At 45.6% G+C, this 17,669-nt stretch overlaps 4 protein-coding genes across 4 annotated transcripts in view; 2 read left to right on the forward strand and 2 right to left on the reverse strand.

Annotated features, from left to right (window-relative positions):
- The window catches only part of LOC132383742 (histone H4-like), a 174,182-nt gene that overhangs the window by 82,101 nt on the left and 74,412 nt on the right, over positions 1-17,669 (forward strand). The gene's annotated exons all lie outside the window — the stretch shown is intronic.
- The window catches only part of LOC132383743 (uncharacterized), a 134,630-nt gene that overhangs the window by 45,921 nt on the left and 71,040 nt on the right, over positions 1-17,669 (reverse strand). Inside the window, exon 2 of the mRNA XM_059954944.1 lies at positions 16,240-16,284. Coding sequence (XP_059810927.1) covers positions 16,240-16,284 — 45 coding nt within the window. The remainder of the gene's footprint in view (positions 1-16,239; positions 16,285-17,669) is intronic.
- Positions 7,977-8,415, forward strand: LOC132383814 (histone H2B 1/2-like). Its single transcript, XM_059955021.1, has one exon. The coding sequence runs from the start codon at positions 8,041-8,043 to the stop codon at positions 8,413-8,415; it is 375 nt and encodes a 124-aa protein (XP_059811004.1). The 5' UTR covers positions 7,977-8,040.
- On the reverse strand, positions 17,030-17,341 carry LOC132383822 (histone H4). Its single transcript, XM_059955029.1, has one exon. The coding sequence runs from the start codon at positions 17,339-17,341 to the stop codon at positions 17,030-17,032; it is 312 nt and encodes a 103-aa protein (XP_059811012.1).

Below are 17,669 nucleotides of genomic sequence, written 5' to 3' on the forward strand. Positions count from 1 at the left end.
TTCATCAATATTTTCCAGAATGGTTGAATTTGGTAACCTAACAGAAACAATGTTGGATTTAGAATGAAAGTCAGATGAATCATCTATCATGTTCCTAGTTAAATCAAACTCATTCTCACTAACCACAACAGTCACAGCATCAGATTGTTTCTCAAAATATGGTTTCAACATATTTATATGGCAAAGTTGTGTTGACCTTCTACGATCTGGAGTTTTCACCACGTAATCCACATTATTAATTTTAGACACAATTTCATAAGAACCATGAAATCTAGCTTGTAAAGGATTTGTCTGCACTGGGAAAAGAACCAACACCTTATCTCCAGGCTTAAACATCCTCATCCTAGCATCTTTATCAATTTCACTATCTAGTAAAACCTGCTCTTTTAATTTTATAATCTCAGAGTCTCTATTCTGCTCTGCTATCATCTCCTTCCTAGACAAAGATAAATCTTTATAGTCAGACTTACTCCCAGATTCTTGTTCAAACAACGAAGATAAGAAAGTCTCTGACACATCCTCAAAACTCGAATCCTGAGTCGAACAGTCCTGAATAACAACCTCATTCTGCGCATCAATCTTTTTAGCCATAGCTCTAGTCACAACACAGGAAGAATCTGTGTTAGAATTCAACTCTGGTTCCTCTGACTCCATTGTCAAATGCACTTCAGGAAAAACTTGTCCACCTGCCAAGTCATTACCTAACAATAAAGAAATACCATTCACAGGTAAGCTATGCTGTAATCCTACTTTAACAAATCCTGTAACTAACCCTGACTTTAAATTTACTTTATGTAAATGTACAGGCATAAAATCACTTCCAACACCTCTTATGTAATTTACCTCACCAGTATCAGACTCTTCATTAAACTTCAACACACTGTCTAACATCAATGACTGAGAAGCACCAGTATCCCTAAGGATTTTTATTGGCATCAGAGTAGATCCTTCCTTCAAGGATACAAACCCTTCAGTTACAAAATGATCATATCCCTTTCTAACTTGGTCAGACTCTAACAAAGCCTCATTTGTTTTTATCAAACCCTGTAACTTTACAGGTGCTTCAGTATGTTGCACACAAGCATCTGGAACTGCTTCCTTCTCTTTCTTTCTCAATTTGAAACAGTTAGCTATTACATGGCCAGGCTTCTTACAATAGTTACAAGTAAGACCAAACTGTCTTTCCTTTACAGGCTTTCCTTTCTCATTAACTTTCTCATTAACCTCCGATTTAATTTCAAATTTATCTGGAGTCTCCATGTTATTTTTCCTCTTAAAAATTCTGCCCTGAGGAAATTTGTTCTTATGGATCAAAACATACTCATCAGCTAATCTAGCACAGTCCTGCAATTTATCAGTATCCTTCTCATTTAAGTAGGTCCTTACTTCAACAGGAATGCTTCTTTTAAATTCCTCCATTAAAATCAGCTCTCTCAATGTATCATAGTCCCCATTTACATTTTTAGAAGAAACCCATCTCTCAAAACACATAGCTTTATCATAGGCAAATTCCACATAAGTTTTTTCCACAGACTTTTTCAAACTTCTGAATCTTTCCCTATATGCTTCTGGGACTAACTCATATGCGTTTAAAATATGACTCTTTACAATATCATAATCAAGAGCTTGTGCAGCTGTTAAAGCTGTGTAAACTTGTTGTGCTTTGCCTTTAATTACACTCTGTAACAACACTGACCATTTATCTTTCGGCCACTCTGACATCAGAGCAATAGTTTCAAAATGTTGAAAATACCTTTCCACTTCTGTTTCACTAAATGGAGGGACCAATTTAATTTCCTGACTAGCAACAAACGTTTTTTTAGAAGCAGAAGACTGATTTCCAAATTTTAATTCCTCCATTGCATATGCAAATTCTCTCTTCTTTTGTTCTGCCTCCAATTTACACCTCTCCAAATCAGCTTTACTTTGTTCCAATTTCATTTGTTCGATTTGCAACTGCATCTCCAGTTTACTTATTTGAAACGACTCTAAAATCGATTCATCAAAAACACCCGAATCCACATAGTGTGACGCGATTTTCCTCTGTATCACAGCCTTAGAAGTATTCTGCAAAATACCTTTAAGTCGCAATCTACTAGCTATCTCAAACACCTCAGTTTTCTTCGCCTTCGCCAACACCTCTGCAGCTGGCGAAGCCAGAAACTCAATAATATTCATTGCTGCCGAATACCACAACAAGCCAAACAAAAGAACCGAGTAATCCCCGTTTCCAAAACACCGATTTAAAAGTTAGCAAGCATGTAAACTAAAAAAATTCAATCCCGGACGAGCCCCCATATTTAATGTTACGTATTCAGGCAACAATAAATATATGAGTTCGGCAAGGGTTTCTTATAACAAACAACACGTTTATTAAACACAGAAAACAAACCCCCCAAAAGTAAACAAACACTACCGTAACCGGAAACAGCTGCTGAGCGGCTGTTCAAACAGTTCGTAAAGTGATATTCCAAAACAGTTCTTTAAAGTGATATTCCAAAACAGTTCTTAAAGTGATATTGCCAAAAGTTCGATATGCTCACAGTCCATTTAAAAGGAGAGACTTTACAGGACGATTTAAGTTCTCTTTCACGTCGCTTGCTTCGATTCCCGACGTCGAACTTCCCCCGAAGAATTTACGAAACAGATCGGCTTAAAGGCACTGACCTTTCCTTCCTCACTATCTTCAATCCTTTCTGGTAAACCCAGGGATTAACACGAAGATAGTAAACGAAATCCTTCCAAATAAGGATCAAACAAATGTCGCCCCCGTTTCACCGTAGAAAGCGATTCTCCTCGATCTTTAACTTCCAACCTTGAATCTTCACTCTCCTTTAATTCTCAAACTAACAGAATCATAAAGAACCTGCTGGCAATGACCTTTTAAACTTTAGGCATTAAATAAAAACTTCATCCTTCAACTAAACTGCGTCATCACTTCAAACACGCAGTGGCATGAAGTCAACTTGGCAAATCCAGCCACGAACTGCCCCTCCTCACAGGGTGGGGTCTACCTTTTATAACCTGTAAAAAAAAACCCGTCACATGATCTCTACTGGCGGGAAAATGACGTCATTCCACCATCACAAGACCATCACCTCAAGTCCAGTACAGCTTCAACCCCAGTCACATGACAAGGGCACCACTGTCATGTGTCAAGAGTACGTAACAAGTTCATTAAGCTTTGTCACATTTTGGTTACTTCTCTTAACCCCTTTCCAACGCGAGAGCTGAACACTCACGGTTCGTTCAGATTATTGTTTAAAGCTCCACTTTCTGAAGGGCGACCCGTTGGTAAACTGACAGTTTACACAATGACCGACCGCGAACAGAAGCTGAGAATCTGTTTTATTCCAATCGTTCCATCAATTGAAAGAAATTGGTGAACTGAATTCCCAGACACCATCGCAATATTAACTACACTTGGTTTAAATATGTTGGACTTCAAAGGATCGACAAACAAACCTGTTTAATTTCAGCAACAAAGGCTCTTTGGCGCTCTTTTGCAAATTTAGGTTTATTTCGGCGGTTAGGAGGTTATTTTCCGCGCTTCTACCGTCTCTGTCTCTTGATTGGTGAATAAAGCAGCTCTCTGAAAGGAGTATTTGCTGTCCAATCAGATTCGGCACTGTCACCAATCATAAACGCCCCGCTACTTTCCTGCAGACGGTACAAGAAGGGCTACTGCGCTCATTTCCAGAAGCCTGATTTCTAATGATCAAGACTTCAAGTTGATTTCTGATTTATCAAATCTATCTGAAGTTGTGTGTATTCAGGAAACCTGTTGTTAATACATTTAATTTCTTCCTTCCAGAGTCATATCGTTATTAGGCGTGATTTATTTATAAGTCTGGGTTTAGATTTATATCGGGGTCAAGAGGCCACTTTCAGTAGGTGGAACTTCGGTAAAGCAAATTGGGAGAAGTTTTAATATTTTATGTGATGAACAGAACGTCTGTCTGGGCTGAATGGTGAGGATGATGTGGATTTCTACAAAGAAAGGTCACATTATTCATCAAACTGGTGGAAGAAATTCATATTAAGAAGTGCATTAATAGGAGAAAGGCTCTACCATGGTGAACAACACCTTGTATTCTGTCTGGGTAGCCTCCAATCTGATGGCATGAGCATCAATTTCTTGACCTTCCTGACATGCCTCCCCCCCCCCCCCCTATCATTCCCCATCCTCTTTTCCCTCTCGTTACCTGCCCATCACCTCCCTCTGGTGTTCCTCCCCACTTTTTTTTCTTCCATGGACTTCTGTTCTCTCGTCTCAGCCTCCCCTACTCCAGCCCTGTATCTCTTTCAACAATCAACTTCCCAGTTCTTTACTTCATCTCTCCCTCTCCCAGTTCCACCTATCACTTTGTGTTTCTCTCTCACCTCCCCCACCTTTAATCTTTACTCCTCATTGTTTTCTCCCTAATCCTTCTGAAGAATCCCGGCCCAAAATGTCAACTGTAAGTCCCACTCACTTAGAAATGCAGATATGTAACTTGAGATTCAGCAATGCTGGGGATAAACTGTAAAGTAAAACGCACAAAGTACTGCAGGAAGTCAGCAGATACTAAGCAGAGGAATAGACAGTCTGGATAGGATGAAGTGTCTTGTCCCATAATATTGACTATTTATTCCTCTCCATAAATGCGGCCGGGGCCACGGAGTCCCTCCAGCATTTTGCAAAGATAACCCTCTGTTTTCTGCCAATGTTGCTGAACATTCATTGGTAGCCTCATCCTCCTGGTCTGATTCTTTCCTTCTACTCCCCATAAACTCGAGCCTCCATCACATATGGAGCCCCAAGGCCCTCATTGTACTTACCCCTCTTGTTTCTGCTCCATCAAATATTTATCCATCATTCTGTTGTCATACTTTAGAGGAGAGCGTTGTATTGCAACACCCCAGCTGTGTGAGGCACAGCCCTTCAAAATCAGTGAAAATGACACAAAACAATGAATAGAGGAGGACAGGAAGATTTTAACCACACAAGACTTCATCCTTGGTCCAGGGCTGTGAGGAATGAAGACCATTTGGGACAAAACCCTCGTGAATTCATCTTCTGCAGTTTTCAGAAAGTCATGGATTTAATTCAAAGTAAACCTCTTCATCCACAGATTGGTGACCAGTTGCAAACTGAATATTATATGGTGAGTGAGAGGTGAACAGCAGGGATGGATTTGAAAGCTCTGGTGTGGAATAGGAACATGAGCAGGTACCAGATGGACTGAGTGGCCTCTACTCTGTACATTAGCTGTGTGAGACACAGGATTTGAAATAGAGCTGATTAATTTGACACAGATCCACAGTATTAATGCCTGTATGTTTTCAGACTTCCATTAGCAGAACAACCCCCCCACCCCCCCACCAATGCTCCGTGACCAGGGTTCTGTCCTGGGTGTGATGAACAGCCACAGTATCTGCTGAATATTACATGAAGAGTGTCACATGAACTTTCAACTAGAGTCAGTCACCATGATGGTTAAAATGTTCACCTAGAGCTTATTTCAACTTCCTCCCTGATGTGAAGTTGCCAGTGTCTCAGCAGGTGGGATGACTGAGTAAATTTCTTTGCTGACACAAGACCGAAGTTTGTCCTCTATGTATGATAAACTCACTGGAGCCTCACAAAGTGGGTGAACTGAATGAATCCCGTCCCACGCTCGGAACAGGTGTGAAGCTACACTGAGAGACAGAGACAAATGAGCCAAGTCTAGCTGCTCACCGGTGCGACCTGGCTGATGTTGTATGGGCTCATGTGACTGAATGAATCCCGTCCCACACACGGAGCAGGTGAAATGCCTCTCCCCATGTGAACTGGCTGGTGTTGTAAGAGCTCATGTGACTGAATGAATCCCATCCCACACACAGAGCAGGTGAAATGCCTCTCCCCATGTGAACTGGCTGTGTGTCTGCAGGTTCAGTGGCCTGGTGAATCCCTGGCAAAATGAGAGGAAGTGAATGTCAGTTCACCGGTATCAACTCTGTGGCCATTTATCAGGTCAGATCAAGGACATGTCCGTGTATTGGGGTTCTCCTTGTTCAGACTGGTGTGCTGTCTTCTCAACCATCTCCTCCTTCACATTCAATGATTGGTAGCCTTCAAATGCTGGAGAACTGGCAGACACATCAGACCTGACACACCGTTGTGTTTGGGATTCTCAGACAGAAATTATTTGCCTTTTCTATCCTGTGAAATATTTGCAAAGAAGATCAACAGGTGAAAGACAACATTTTAGCTGAGATTATTTCAGTTTTTGTGTTGATGTCTGATGTCACTCTGTTCCAGTGAGGCTGAACACTATTCGGAGGAGCGACACTTCTAACCAGCCAGAGTTCAGACATAAGGAACCAACATCAGATTCTGTTTTCCTCTCTGCCCATCAAGCCGTGACTTGGCTCAGTTTGTCTCTCTCCATTAATATAAGCTTCATACTCTGGGTATGTCCCACAGACCTCCGAAGACACACAATACTTCCACGGTTGCTTTGTAAGTGTTTCTGCTGATTGTGACCCTGCTGGCATTTGACGGTGGTAAACTCAGAGTCAGCAATGGCATTGAACCTGAAGAGAATGTGATCAGGCTTTCTCGTTGCAGATTGATACGGCGGTATTCTTGCAGTGTGAAAGCTACTGGTCATTTGTTACCCAGTACGTTACTGTGGGTTTTCACAAATAAAATGAGATGAGGCATTTTCTGTTCAAGGAACATCATAACTCATTTATTGTCCTCCAAACACAGAAATGTAAAAACAGTTTAAATAAAACTTCACGTCATTGCATTATAACATCAGTCCAGCTTCTTAAAGAGAAACGCAACTCAATGTCGGTGGTCGTTAATTATGGAGATTTCCACCCATTACATTACCCGACACACACCCCCCCACTATCTTCTCACTGTTCCCCCTCTTTGATCTTAGCAGTTTTTTTCCCTTCAATGTCACTTGCAGGATGATATGTACAGACACAACAGGTCCCTCAGTGTATCAGCGCTTCTAAGGGTGTTGCCATTTACTATGGAGTTTCCTCCAACATTTGACTTGTAAAACTCCTCACACGTCCAGATTAAAATCTGTCCCCTATTTCTCCGTCCCTGTTTCCAACTGATCTGCATCCAGTTCTGTCCATTTGATAACCTTCCTCACCAACCACAACTGCACCAACATTCATGTCATCAGTGATCTGATCAGCCCGTGTGTATTTTAATCTGATCAGTCAGACGGATACACCATCCCTGAGAAACCAATATACAACATTGTGTCACAAACAAGAGAACATCTGTAGATGCTGGAAATCCGAGGAACACACACAAAATGCTGAAGGAACACATCATGCCAGGCAGCATCTATACGGAAAAAAGTAGTCAATGTTTCAGGCCAAAGTCGTTCAGCAGGACTGCAGAGGAAAAGCTGAAAAGTAGATTTAAAAGTTGGGGGCAGGGGAGAGAGAAAACGAGGTGAATCCTGAAAGGGGATGGGTGAATTAAAGAGACTGAGAGGTACAGAATGAATCCCACACTCTCACGCTGTACCAGAGACTGACAGGTACAGAATGAACCCCACACTCTCACACTGTACCAGAGACTGACAGGTACAGAATGAATCCCACACTCTCACACTGTACCAGAGACTGACAGGGACAGAATGAACCCCACACTCTCACACTGTACCAGAGACTGACACATACAGAATGAACCCCACACACTCACACTGTACCAGAGACTGACAGGGACAGAATGAACCCCACACTCTCACACTGTACCAGAGACTGACACATACAGAATGAACCCCACACTCTCACACTGTACCAGAGACTGACAGATTAGCCAAAACGACAATGGGCCGCGGAGAGTGAGTTCTGATTGGTTGAACGTGTTCTACAGCTATTCAATGAAATGAATTGACTGCATGTATCTTCTCTTCGAATAGCCATTGGGAATCCAAAGCATTCCCATCGCATATTAGCATACTGATCTGGGTGCTGCCTATTTAACGTGCTCCCGGCCGATTCCGCTTATTTCTGGGTCTGAAACGGTCAGAGGAGATGCTTGAGCCAGGGAACTCCGCTCCGAAGAAGGGCGGCAGGAAAGCTTTGCCCAAAACTGCGGGTAAGGGAGGTAAGAAACGTAAGAGGCTGAGGAAGGAGAGTTACTCCATCTACATCTACAAAGTGATGAAGCAGGTTCACCCCGACACCGGCATCTCCTCCAAGGCCATGAGCATCATGAATTCATTCGTGAACGATATTTTCGAGCGCATCGCGGGTGAGGCTTCCCGCCTGGCCCATTACAACAAGCGGTCAACCATCACTTCCCGGGAGATCCAGACCGCCGTGCGCCTGCTGCTGCCCGGGGAGCTGGCCAAGCACGCCGTGTCCGAAGGGACAAAGGCGGTGACCAAGTACACCAGCTCCAAGTGAAGCTGTCCAGTGAGATGATCGAAAACACAACGGCTCTTTTAAGAGTCACTCACAATTTCAATGAAAGAGTTGTACTGGCTTTTCTGTAATAAATTACACATACCTAATGTCTGGTGACTTTTTACAAGAGCGAAATCGCGGTTGGAACAACATCCTACTGAACTGCGAAGACATTGTTACCACCACCCCCCCCCCTTCCCCATCGCTCCGCCCACTCGGTATCCATGCCAAGCAGAGGATTGCTGCCGTTGTTGTTTTATTTGTGGCTTCAGGAGTTTATTGGTTCCAGTTGGGTAACTCCTGAATCTCATTTCAACTCGAGCCTGAAAGACCCCATGACTCTTTCATATGGAGAAGCGTCGATAGTGCTTCTGCTTATAGATGCTGCCTGGCCTGCTGGGTTCCACCAGCATTTTGTGTGTGTTTGAAATTCCAGCATCTGCAGATTTCCTCGTGATGGCTCTTTCATATAATAACTTTATAAAATTGCAGACTAGACGCTGGTCAAAGTTTGAGAAGAGCCGTTTTCCATAACCTGATAACGTTCACACAGTGACCGACCGCGGGCCGAAGCTGAGCGGCAGTTTTATTCGGTTCCGTTACGGGTTGAAAGAAATTAGAGAATTGAGTTCCTAGACACTCCAATATCAACTACTCTGAAATCAAATGTGCCCGGTTTCAGTAACAGAGGGAAATGCGAAGACCCAATCATAAAACAGATCTGCAATTATTTAATTTGAAAATACATTTGAACTATAGGTTTATTTTTTGGCGGGCTTTTTTCAAGATTTCAGTGCATTTTGGGGAGGAGACGGTTATTTTCCGCGCTTTTACCTTTACGGACTGCTGATTGGTGATTAAGGCAGTTCTTCGATTGGGGCATTTCTCTTCACCAATGAGAATAAGCAGGATCACACAAATCACAAACATTAATTTGCATTCTCAAACAGGGTATAAAAAGGGCGAGTTGGGGCGGGGTGAACATTCCTTCATTTTCGTTGCAGTCGAACTGTGACAGTAAAAATGTCTGGACGTGGAAAAGGCGGCGCTGGCTAAGCTCTGTCCAAGGCCAAATCTCGCTCGTCTCGGGCTGGACTGCAGTTCCCGGTCGGCCGGGTTCACAGACTCCTAAGAAAGGGTAACTATGCTGAGCGGGTGGGTGCCGGAGCCCCGGTCTATCTGGCTGCTGTGCTCGAGTAACTGACGGCCGAAATCCTCGAATTGGCCGGCAACGCGGCCCGGGACAATAAGAAGACCCGCATCATCCCCCGGCACCTGCAGCTGGCCGTCCGCAACGACGAGGAGCTGAACAAGCTGCTGGGAGGGGTGACTATCGCTCAGGGCGGTGTGTTACCCAATATCCAGGCCGTCCTGTTGCCCAAGAAAACTGGCGCTGCCAGTAAGTGAAGCGACGTAAGCTGAATCTATTTACCCAAAGGCTCTTTTCAGAGCCACTCACAATGTCTGTGGAAGGGCTGAGCGGCGGGTGCTTTCCGTCTGTTTGATATCCTGCATCTGTCAGTGCCTCGACATGTTTCTTCCGCGAAAGAAACCTATATAAATCTGCACAGAAACCGGTTCGTTTCAGTCCCGGCTTGTTTTCCCCTCTCAGCCAACCGAATGTAGCTCTCTCCCCTTGCAGAGAATCAGCGGGTTCACTAGGCGCAGAGTCCTGAAATGAACTTCCGGAGTCAGCCCCGGGAGGGAGAGTTTAATCTCCGATCACTGAACGACTCCGCTATTTATCACCTAGAACCGCGTTGTCTGGGTTCCACATTGCGGGTTGATCCCGGACCGTTCCGGTGTGCAGAAGGCGGGAACATCGCCTGTTCGTTGCTTCATGAGCGATTCCCATCGCCTCACAGAAAAATAACATTTGCGTTTTACATTTCAGAATCGAGTTTATTATCACCGGCATGTGACGAAATTACTGAACTAAGCAGCAGCAGTTCCATGCAATACATAAGCTAGCAGAGAGAGAAAAAATAATAATAAATAAAATAAAACATAATAAAGTAAATCAGTTACGTATATTGAATAGATTATTTGAAAAATGTGCAAAAACAGAGAAACTGTATATTGGAAAAGTGAGGTATTATCCAAAGCTTAAATGTCCATTTAGGAATCGGATGGCAGAGGGGAAGAAGCTGTTCCTGAATCGCTGAGTGTGCCTTCAGGCTTCTGTATCTCCTACCTGACGGTAACGGTGAGAAAAGGGCATGGCCTGGGTGTTGGAAGTGTTTAATAATGGACGCTGCCTTTATGAGCACCGCTCCCTGAAGATGTCCTGGGTACTATCAGCAGCTTCTTTCAGTGCTGTGCCGCAGCCCCTCCACACCAGACAGATGTCGCCTGTCAGAATGCTCTCCGCGGCACAACTATCCAGGTCTCTGACTGTCTACAAAGGTACGTTTACCCTGTGGAACCGATCGTATTTACTGAAAAAAACTCGTCCACCCATGCCTCTGAATATAAATGAACATTTTGCGAAAGAGACTCTACTGACCGTCTTCATGCCAAAGAAACCCATTGATTGATCACCTTCTGACTAAAGAATTTACTCATCTCTATTCTAGAGGGGCATCTTTGTATTGAGGGTGTGGTCTGGTTCTAGATTCTTCCATTATTGGAAACATCCTCTCATATCAGCGCTATCTAGGCCTTTCAATATTCAATGTCTTTCTTTAAAATTCTCCCTCATTCTTCTAGATTCCAGTGAGTACAGGCCCAGATCATCAAACATCCCAGTACTCTTCTAACAAATGCAGTGATATCTAAGCCCCTGAGTCTAAGGGAGTCCCAGTCAACATTGGGGAAATTAGTCACCCACTACAAGGTCCCTGTTGCTTTTACATTTTTCATTCCCTGCTACATTTCAGTTTCTTTACCTCCTGCTGGCATTTGGGAGGCCTGTAGCACAACTCCATCAGTGAATGCACCTCCCTTATCCTGAGCTCTATCCACACCGTCTCACTGGATGAAGCCTCCAGTGTGTTCTCTCTTAGTCCCTCACCCACAATTTCATGTAAAGGCTGATCTGCCATCAGACTCCTCTTGTATGTCGATCCCACTCCCCTGATTTTATAAACATTTATCTTGCTTCTCTTTAAATCTTTATGGTCATCCAGCATCTCCACTCCTCTCAGTTAGGGATTCGAGTGTTTGTTATACAGTGTTTTATTTGTTTTATCGTTTGTGGCCTTGTGGAACAGTGCAGGCATGTACTTTGGTTTCCTGCATTTCACAATTTTGTGTGCCACAGTCACATGATTACGCAAAGGCAGAGGCAGTTTAAATGAAGTGAACATGGGGATTTGGCACATTTTGCATCTCATCGTTCCCTGGAAGACATTTGATTGCGCATAGTTAGGCACTTACCAAGATCCAATAAAAAGAAGTTAGATTTTAACAGAGTGGTCATTGTATGCGTGGGCCAGAATTGAAGTGGGGAGTTGAGGCTTCGGCACTTCTGAGAGGTGTGGGCTGTAGGAAGATATGATTTTCTTTATTCTTTATTTCTTCTGTATTACACATTTGGAGCAGAAAGGATACCAGACAATATTCTGCCTGATATCAGAATCACAAAATTGTCTTGGTGGAAGGAGAGAGAGGGTGGTCGTGGCAGCTTGTCATTCAGGTTGGAGGCCTCTGACCAGTGACGTTCACAGGGATCGGTTCTGGTACTGTCATTTGTCATTGATGTGAACACTTTCTCTGACATTGTTGTGAACGTGATTAGTGAATTTGCAGATGACAGCAATGTTGGTGGTAAAGTAGACAGTGAAGATTCTTTGAGAATACAATGGGATCAAGAGTACAACGTGATTGAGATGACCTGGGGAAGTCAGCCAAAGAATGACAGATGAATGTTGATGTGGACAAGGGTGAGCTCCTGCATTTTGAGAAGTCCAACCAGGGAAGGAGCAGCACAGAAAATTCTTGTTCCTTGGAGAGTATTGCAGAGACAGCATCCATGGAATACAGGAATATCATTCACTGAAAGTGACAACACAGGTAGTCAGGATGGTGAAGATGATGTTTGGCCTATTTGTCTTCATTGGTCAGGGAACTGAGTTACAGGATTTGGGATGTCATCATCAAAGTGAGATTGCACTGTATTGTGCACAGTTCTAGTCACCCAGCTACAGGAAGGATGTCATGAAGCTGGAAAGTGTGGAAGGAAGTTTGATTAGGGTGTTACTGACACTGGAGGATTTGAATTATTAGCAGAAATTTCTCTTGAAAGCATCCAGAGACTTGGCCTCCGCTGCCTTCTGGGGCAGAGAATTCCATCTATCCAGCACTCTCTGGGTGAAAAAGTTTTTCCCCATCTCTGTTCTAAATGGCATACCACTTATTCTTAAACTGTGGCCTTTAGTTCTGGACTCACCCATCAGCGGGAACATGCTTCCTGCCTTCAGTGCGTCCAATCTCTTAATAATCTTATATGTTTCAATCAGATCCCCTCTCATCCTTCTAAATTCCTGTGTATACAAGCCCAGTCGCTCCAATCTTTCAACATATGACAGTCCCGCCATTCCAGGAATTAACCTTGTGAACCCACGCTTCACTCCCTCAATAGCAAGAATGTCCTTCCTCAAATTTGTTGACCAAAACTGCACACAAAGTCAAACCAGTGTAGAACTTACACTGTGAATGGTCGGTCATTAGGGAGTGTAATGGGCCAAAGAGATTTAGGGGTAAATCTCTCACACACAGTTCATTGAAAGTGGTGTCACTGGTAGACAGGGTGATGAAGAACGGGGTTTAACATGCTGATCTTCATTAGTCAGGGGACTGAGTATATCAGTTGCGATATTATGTTCCAGTTGTGTAAGTGACTGGAGGCCACACTTGTATTGTGTACAGCTCTTGTCACCGTTATAGGAAAGGTTGTTAAACTGAGGAGAGTGTAGAAAAGATTTCCAAGGATGTTTCCCGGACCTGAGGTTCTCGGTTACACAGAGAGGTTGGTCAGACAATGTCCGTTGTCCTTTATTCCTTGGAACCAGAATCATTTATCACCGTGTTATATGACAAGGAATCTGTCATTTTATTTTGACGGCAGTACAATGCGATGAAGTTGCAGATGTGAACATTGGGTCAGCATAACGCCAAGAGGTTCTGGGAATCGCGAACAACGCGGACAAAATGCTGGAGGAACCCAGCAAGTCAGGCAGCATCTCCCACCAGAGTCCTGAGGAAGGGTCTCAGCCCGAAAAGTCGGTTGTTTATTCCCACCATTGATGCTGCCTGACTTGCTGATTTCCGTCAGCATTGAGAGTGTATTGTGTCAGAGAGAGTGAGTTAAAGGAGCGGGCGGCTTAGACCAGTGTCACTGTGTTTGTGAGTCCTAACACATCGTAGGATTTCTCAGCGCCTCCTGTAGAAAATGAAAAGATTTTTCTGGTTCGGAAGCGCCCCACTCCCCAGATCATTCCCGAAGAGGGAATTAACCACAAAGTTTTAATTCGATTAAATATTTCAGCCATAAAACAGAGCACAGGTCAACGATCCGGAGAGAGAACGCGGGCAATGCAGTAATGAAACGGGTTAAAATAGAAAGCGCTGCCTTTAATCCCGATAAATCTTTCTTTCCAGCGAACATTCCGGCCGCAGGAACGGACAGGGACTAGTCCGAGTCTCCGCAGCGTCAGATTTGAATTGGAATCAGCGAGTTTTTGAAGAGAGAGAAACACAGAAAAATGAAGCCGCCGGGAGCTGACAGCAGGATGTCTCCGCCCCGTCCGCTCGCTGCCTTTAAATTGCTCTGTGCCGCCGCCTTTCGCTTCATTTCTCATTCAGTTCTGATTGTGAGAAGGATTTACCAGATTCGCCGACATGACTGAGACAGCACCCGCCGAAACGGCTCCTCCAGCCGCACCCGCCGCCGCAAAGAAGACTCCCAAGAAGAAGGCGGCTGCCCGGAGCAAACCAACCGGTCCCTCGCTGGGCGAACAGATCGATAAGATCGTGGCGGGTTGTCACGATAGGAAGGGTATGTCCGGTGCGGCCATCATGAAGGCTCTGGCCGACAGCGGTGTCGATGTGGCGAAACGTCGCCCCCAGATCAAGATGAGCATCAAGAGGAAAGTGGAAAGCGGCTCCTTGGTTCAGGCCAAGGGCTCGGGTATTTCGGGATCCTTTAAATCCGGTAAAGGGAAAACTGCCGTGAAGGTGGTGAAGAAAGCGAACAAGCCAGCGGCAAAGAAATCTTCCAGCAAGAAGCTTGGCGCCAAGAAACCGGCGGCTAAAAAAGCGGGAGGTAAGAAACCAGCGGCTAAGAAAGCGGCAGCAAAGAAACCAGCGGCTAAGAAAGCGGCAGGTAAGAAACCAGCGGCTAAGAAATCGGCGCCAAAGCCCAAGAGCCTCAAGAAAGCCGCAGCCCCGAAGACGAAGGCGGCCAAGAAGCCGAAGTCGAAATCCGCGAAACCCAAGAAGACAGCAGTCAAAAAGTGAATTGAGAATCCACCATTTGTGTGTATCTGAACCCAACGGCTCTTCTCAGAGCCACCCACATCTCAGAAAAGAGCTGATTCGGAGCATTGTGATTCCCGCGCCGGATCCGATTGAGAACTTCTCAATGGAACCCGAGATTGCCGGTACCTCTGACATTTGGTGCGGTGTCTGAAATGCCCGAGCTGAGATTGAGAGATAAGGGATGTGGACAGTTTCAGGCCCAATTCCTTTTCCGATCTGGGAGAGAGTGACAGACATTGACAACAGCTCAGATTCAGCTGAGTTGATTGGGAACTGCTGAAACCTACGCGAGAGGGGAGGGGGCGTGTTGAGAGAGGGATCCGTCTCTGGGACGGGCTGCAGCGGGAGGATATATGATAAACTGCCCGGTGGTTTCATGCAGGTCCCAGCTACAAAACTACATTATTAATTTACACAAAACACCAATATCAAAAATGTACAAGAGAGTGAAATCTTATTTTAAAAAATCACGAGTTCCTGGTAGTCACCGCCCCCCCCCCCAAATCTCCCACTCTACCCCTCGCGTCGGCATGCTCCACTCCAAGCACAGCGGGCACGAACGTATCCCCATGTCCAAAGCAAACAAAACGGTAACAGCCGCAGCAGCTGTACACGGCAGGTTTGTGAGAGAAGTGAAGGGCCAGATGAGACCCTGACAGCGAGGGAAGCGCGTTAATCTCTGGATGCATTCAAGAGTGTTAGTTAGAGCTCTTATAGATAGCGGGGTCAAGGGATATGGGGAGAGGGCAGGAACCGGGTACTGATTGCGTATGATCAGCCATGATCACAGTGAATGGCGATGCTGGCTAGAAGGGCCGAATGGCCTAATCCTGCACCTGCTGTCCATTGTCTATTACTTCCTATCCCTCGCCGAATTACCCTGTCTGCACAGAACTGATGCTCGTGGTCAATTAGCGCAAAATCGATCGGCAGGGCAGATCGCAACTACAATAATGATGAGCAAGCTACAGCCCTTTCCTTTGCCGTGATAGTGGCTCTTAAAAGAGCCTTTTGTGGTGTTCGGTGTGTAGGCTGGGCTTAGGCGCGCTCCCCGCGGATGCGGCGGGCCAACTGGATGTCCTTGGGCATAATTGTGACTCGCTTGGCGTGGATGGCGCACAGGTTAGTGTCCTCAAAGAGCCCGACCAGGTAAGCCTCACTTGCCTCCTGCAGGGCCATGACGGCCGAGCTCTGGAAACGCAGATCGGTTTTGAAGTCCTGAGCGATCTCCCGGACCAGGCGCTGGAAGGGAAGTTTGCGGATGAGCAGCTCGGTGGATTTCTGGTAGCGCCGGATCTCCCTCAGAGCCACGGTGCCGGGCCGGTAGCGATGAGGCTTCTTCACTCCGCCGGTGGCAGGAGCGCTCTTCCGCGCCGCTTTGGTCGCCAACTGTTTGCGAGGAGCTTTTCCGCCAGTCGATTTGCGCGCTGTCTGCTTGGTGCGGGCCATTCTGCTTCGAGAGTGAAAACACGGGCTGAAACACAGGAACAAGATAGACGAAACGGGCTCCAGCACAGGCTTTTATACCGCTGGGAAGGGCCGGCCCACCGCTTATGATTGGCTGTGCACCAACTGTCTGTTAAAGGATCTCCTTGCTGCGATTGGTTGATTGATTTCATGCTGGTTGGCTGCGAATAACAATTTGAGACAGAATGGGAAATTGTTAACTGGCTGTCGGACTTCGTCCAATCGGAATGCACTGTGATTGGCGCCCGATTAATTTCGAACCGCCCGCCAATTTCAGAGCACACAGCCTGATAACTTCTTATTTACAATCAATTCTATCACGGATCATGTATTTTCAGTTTCATTTAATATCTAATTCCCTCAGTTAAGATTTGAATGCATGATTACGGAATCGACTCTCTAAATGAGTGAACAGATTTCTGTCCGAGATGGACAGAATGATTAAGATCGATATAAATGCATCCAGCATTCAAGGTAATCAGCGCCTGGGAAGGCACAATCGCAGCTATATATATTTCAAGCGGAATGAATAATCTATTTCAAATGGAACCAGATTAATATATCTACAAAAAATAATTAAAAGGTTGTGGACACGGCTCTCTCTGTGAGGCGGTGGGTGGCTCTTAGAAGAGCCTTTGTGTTGTGCTCGGGAGGAAGTGGGAGTTTTTCAGCCGCCGAAGCCATAGAGAGTGCGGCCCTGGCGTTTCAGAGCGTACACCACATCCATGGCAGTGACCGTCTTGCGCTTGGCGTGTTCAGTGTAGGTGACCGCATCCCGGATCACATTCTCCAAGAAAACCTTCAGCACCCCGCGGGTCTCCTCGTAGATCAGACCCGAGATCCGCTTGACGCCGCCACGGCGAGCCAGACGCCGGATGGCCGGTTTGGTGATGCCCTGGATGTTATCACGGAGCACTTTACGGTGCCGCTTGGCTCCGCCTTTGCCCAGTCCTTTGCCTCCTTTCCCTCTGCCAGACATGATACTGTTTCACTCAGGTCGCTGCTCAGTGACAAACCAACTGCTGATGTCTCCTTTTATACACAGCGCCCCGACCTGCCCGAGAAACGCGCAGAGAGACAGAGGCGGGGAGGGGAGGAGACAGAGTCAGAGTGACGGACAGAGCCGAGAGCGGCCTCTCATCGTCCAGCTCCGCCTTCACTTTACCACACCCGCCAATTTCCAACGGTCTATCCGACACAAAGCGCTCCAGCGAAATAAACTCTCTCACACACCACGTGCAGAGGTGAAGGCTTTGTGTGTCAATGCGAGGAGCATTGGTAACAAGGTGGATGAATTGAATGTGCAG

The sequence above is a fragment of the Hypanus sabinus genome, chromosome 31 (assembly GCF_030144855.1).
Source record: "Hypanus sabinus isolate sHypSab1 chromosome 31, sHypSab1.hap1, whole genome shotgun sequence".
NCBI lineage: Eukaryota > Metazoa > Chordata > Chondrichthyes > Myliobatiformes > Dasyatidae > Hypanus > Hypanus sabinus.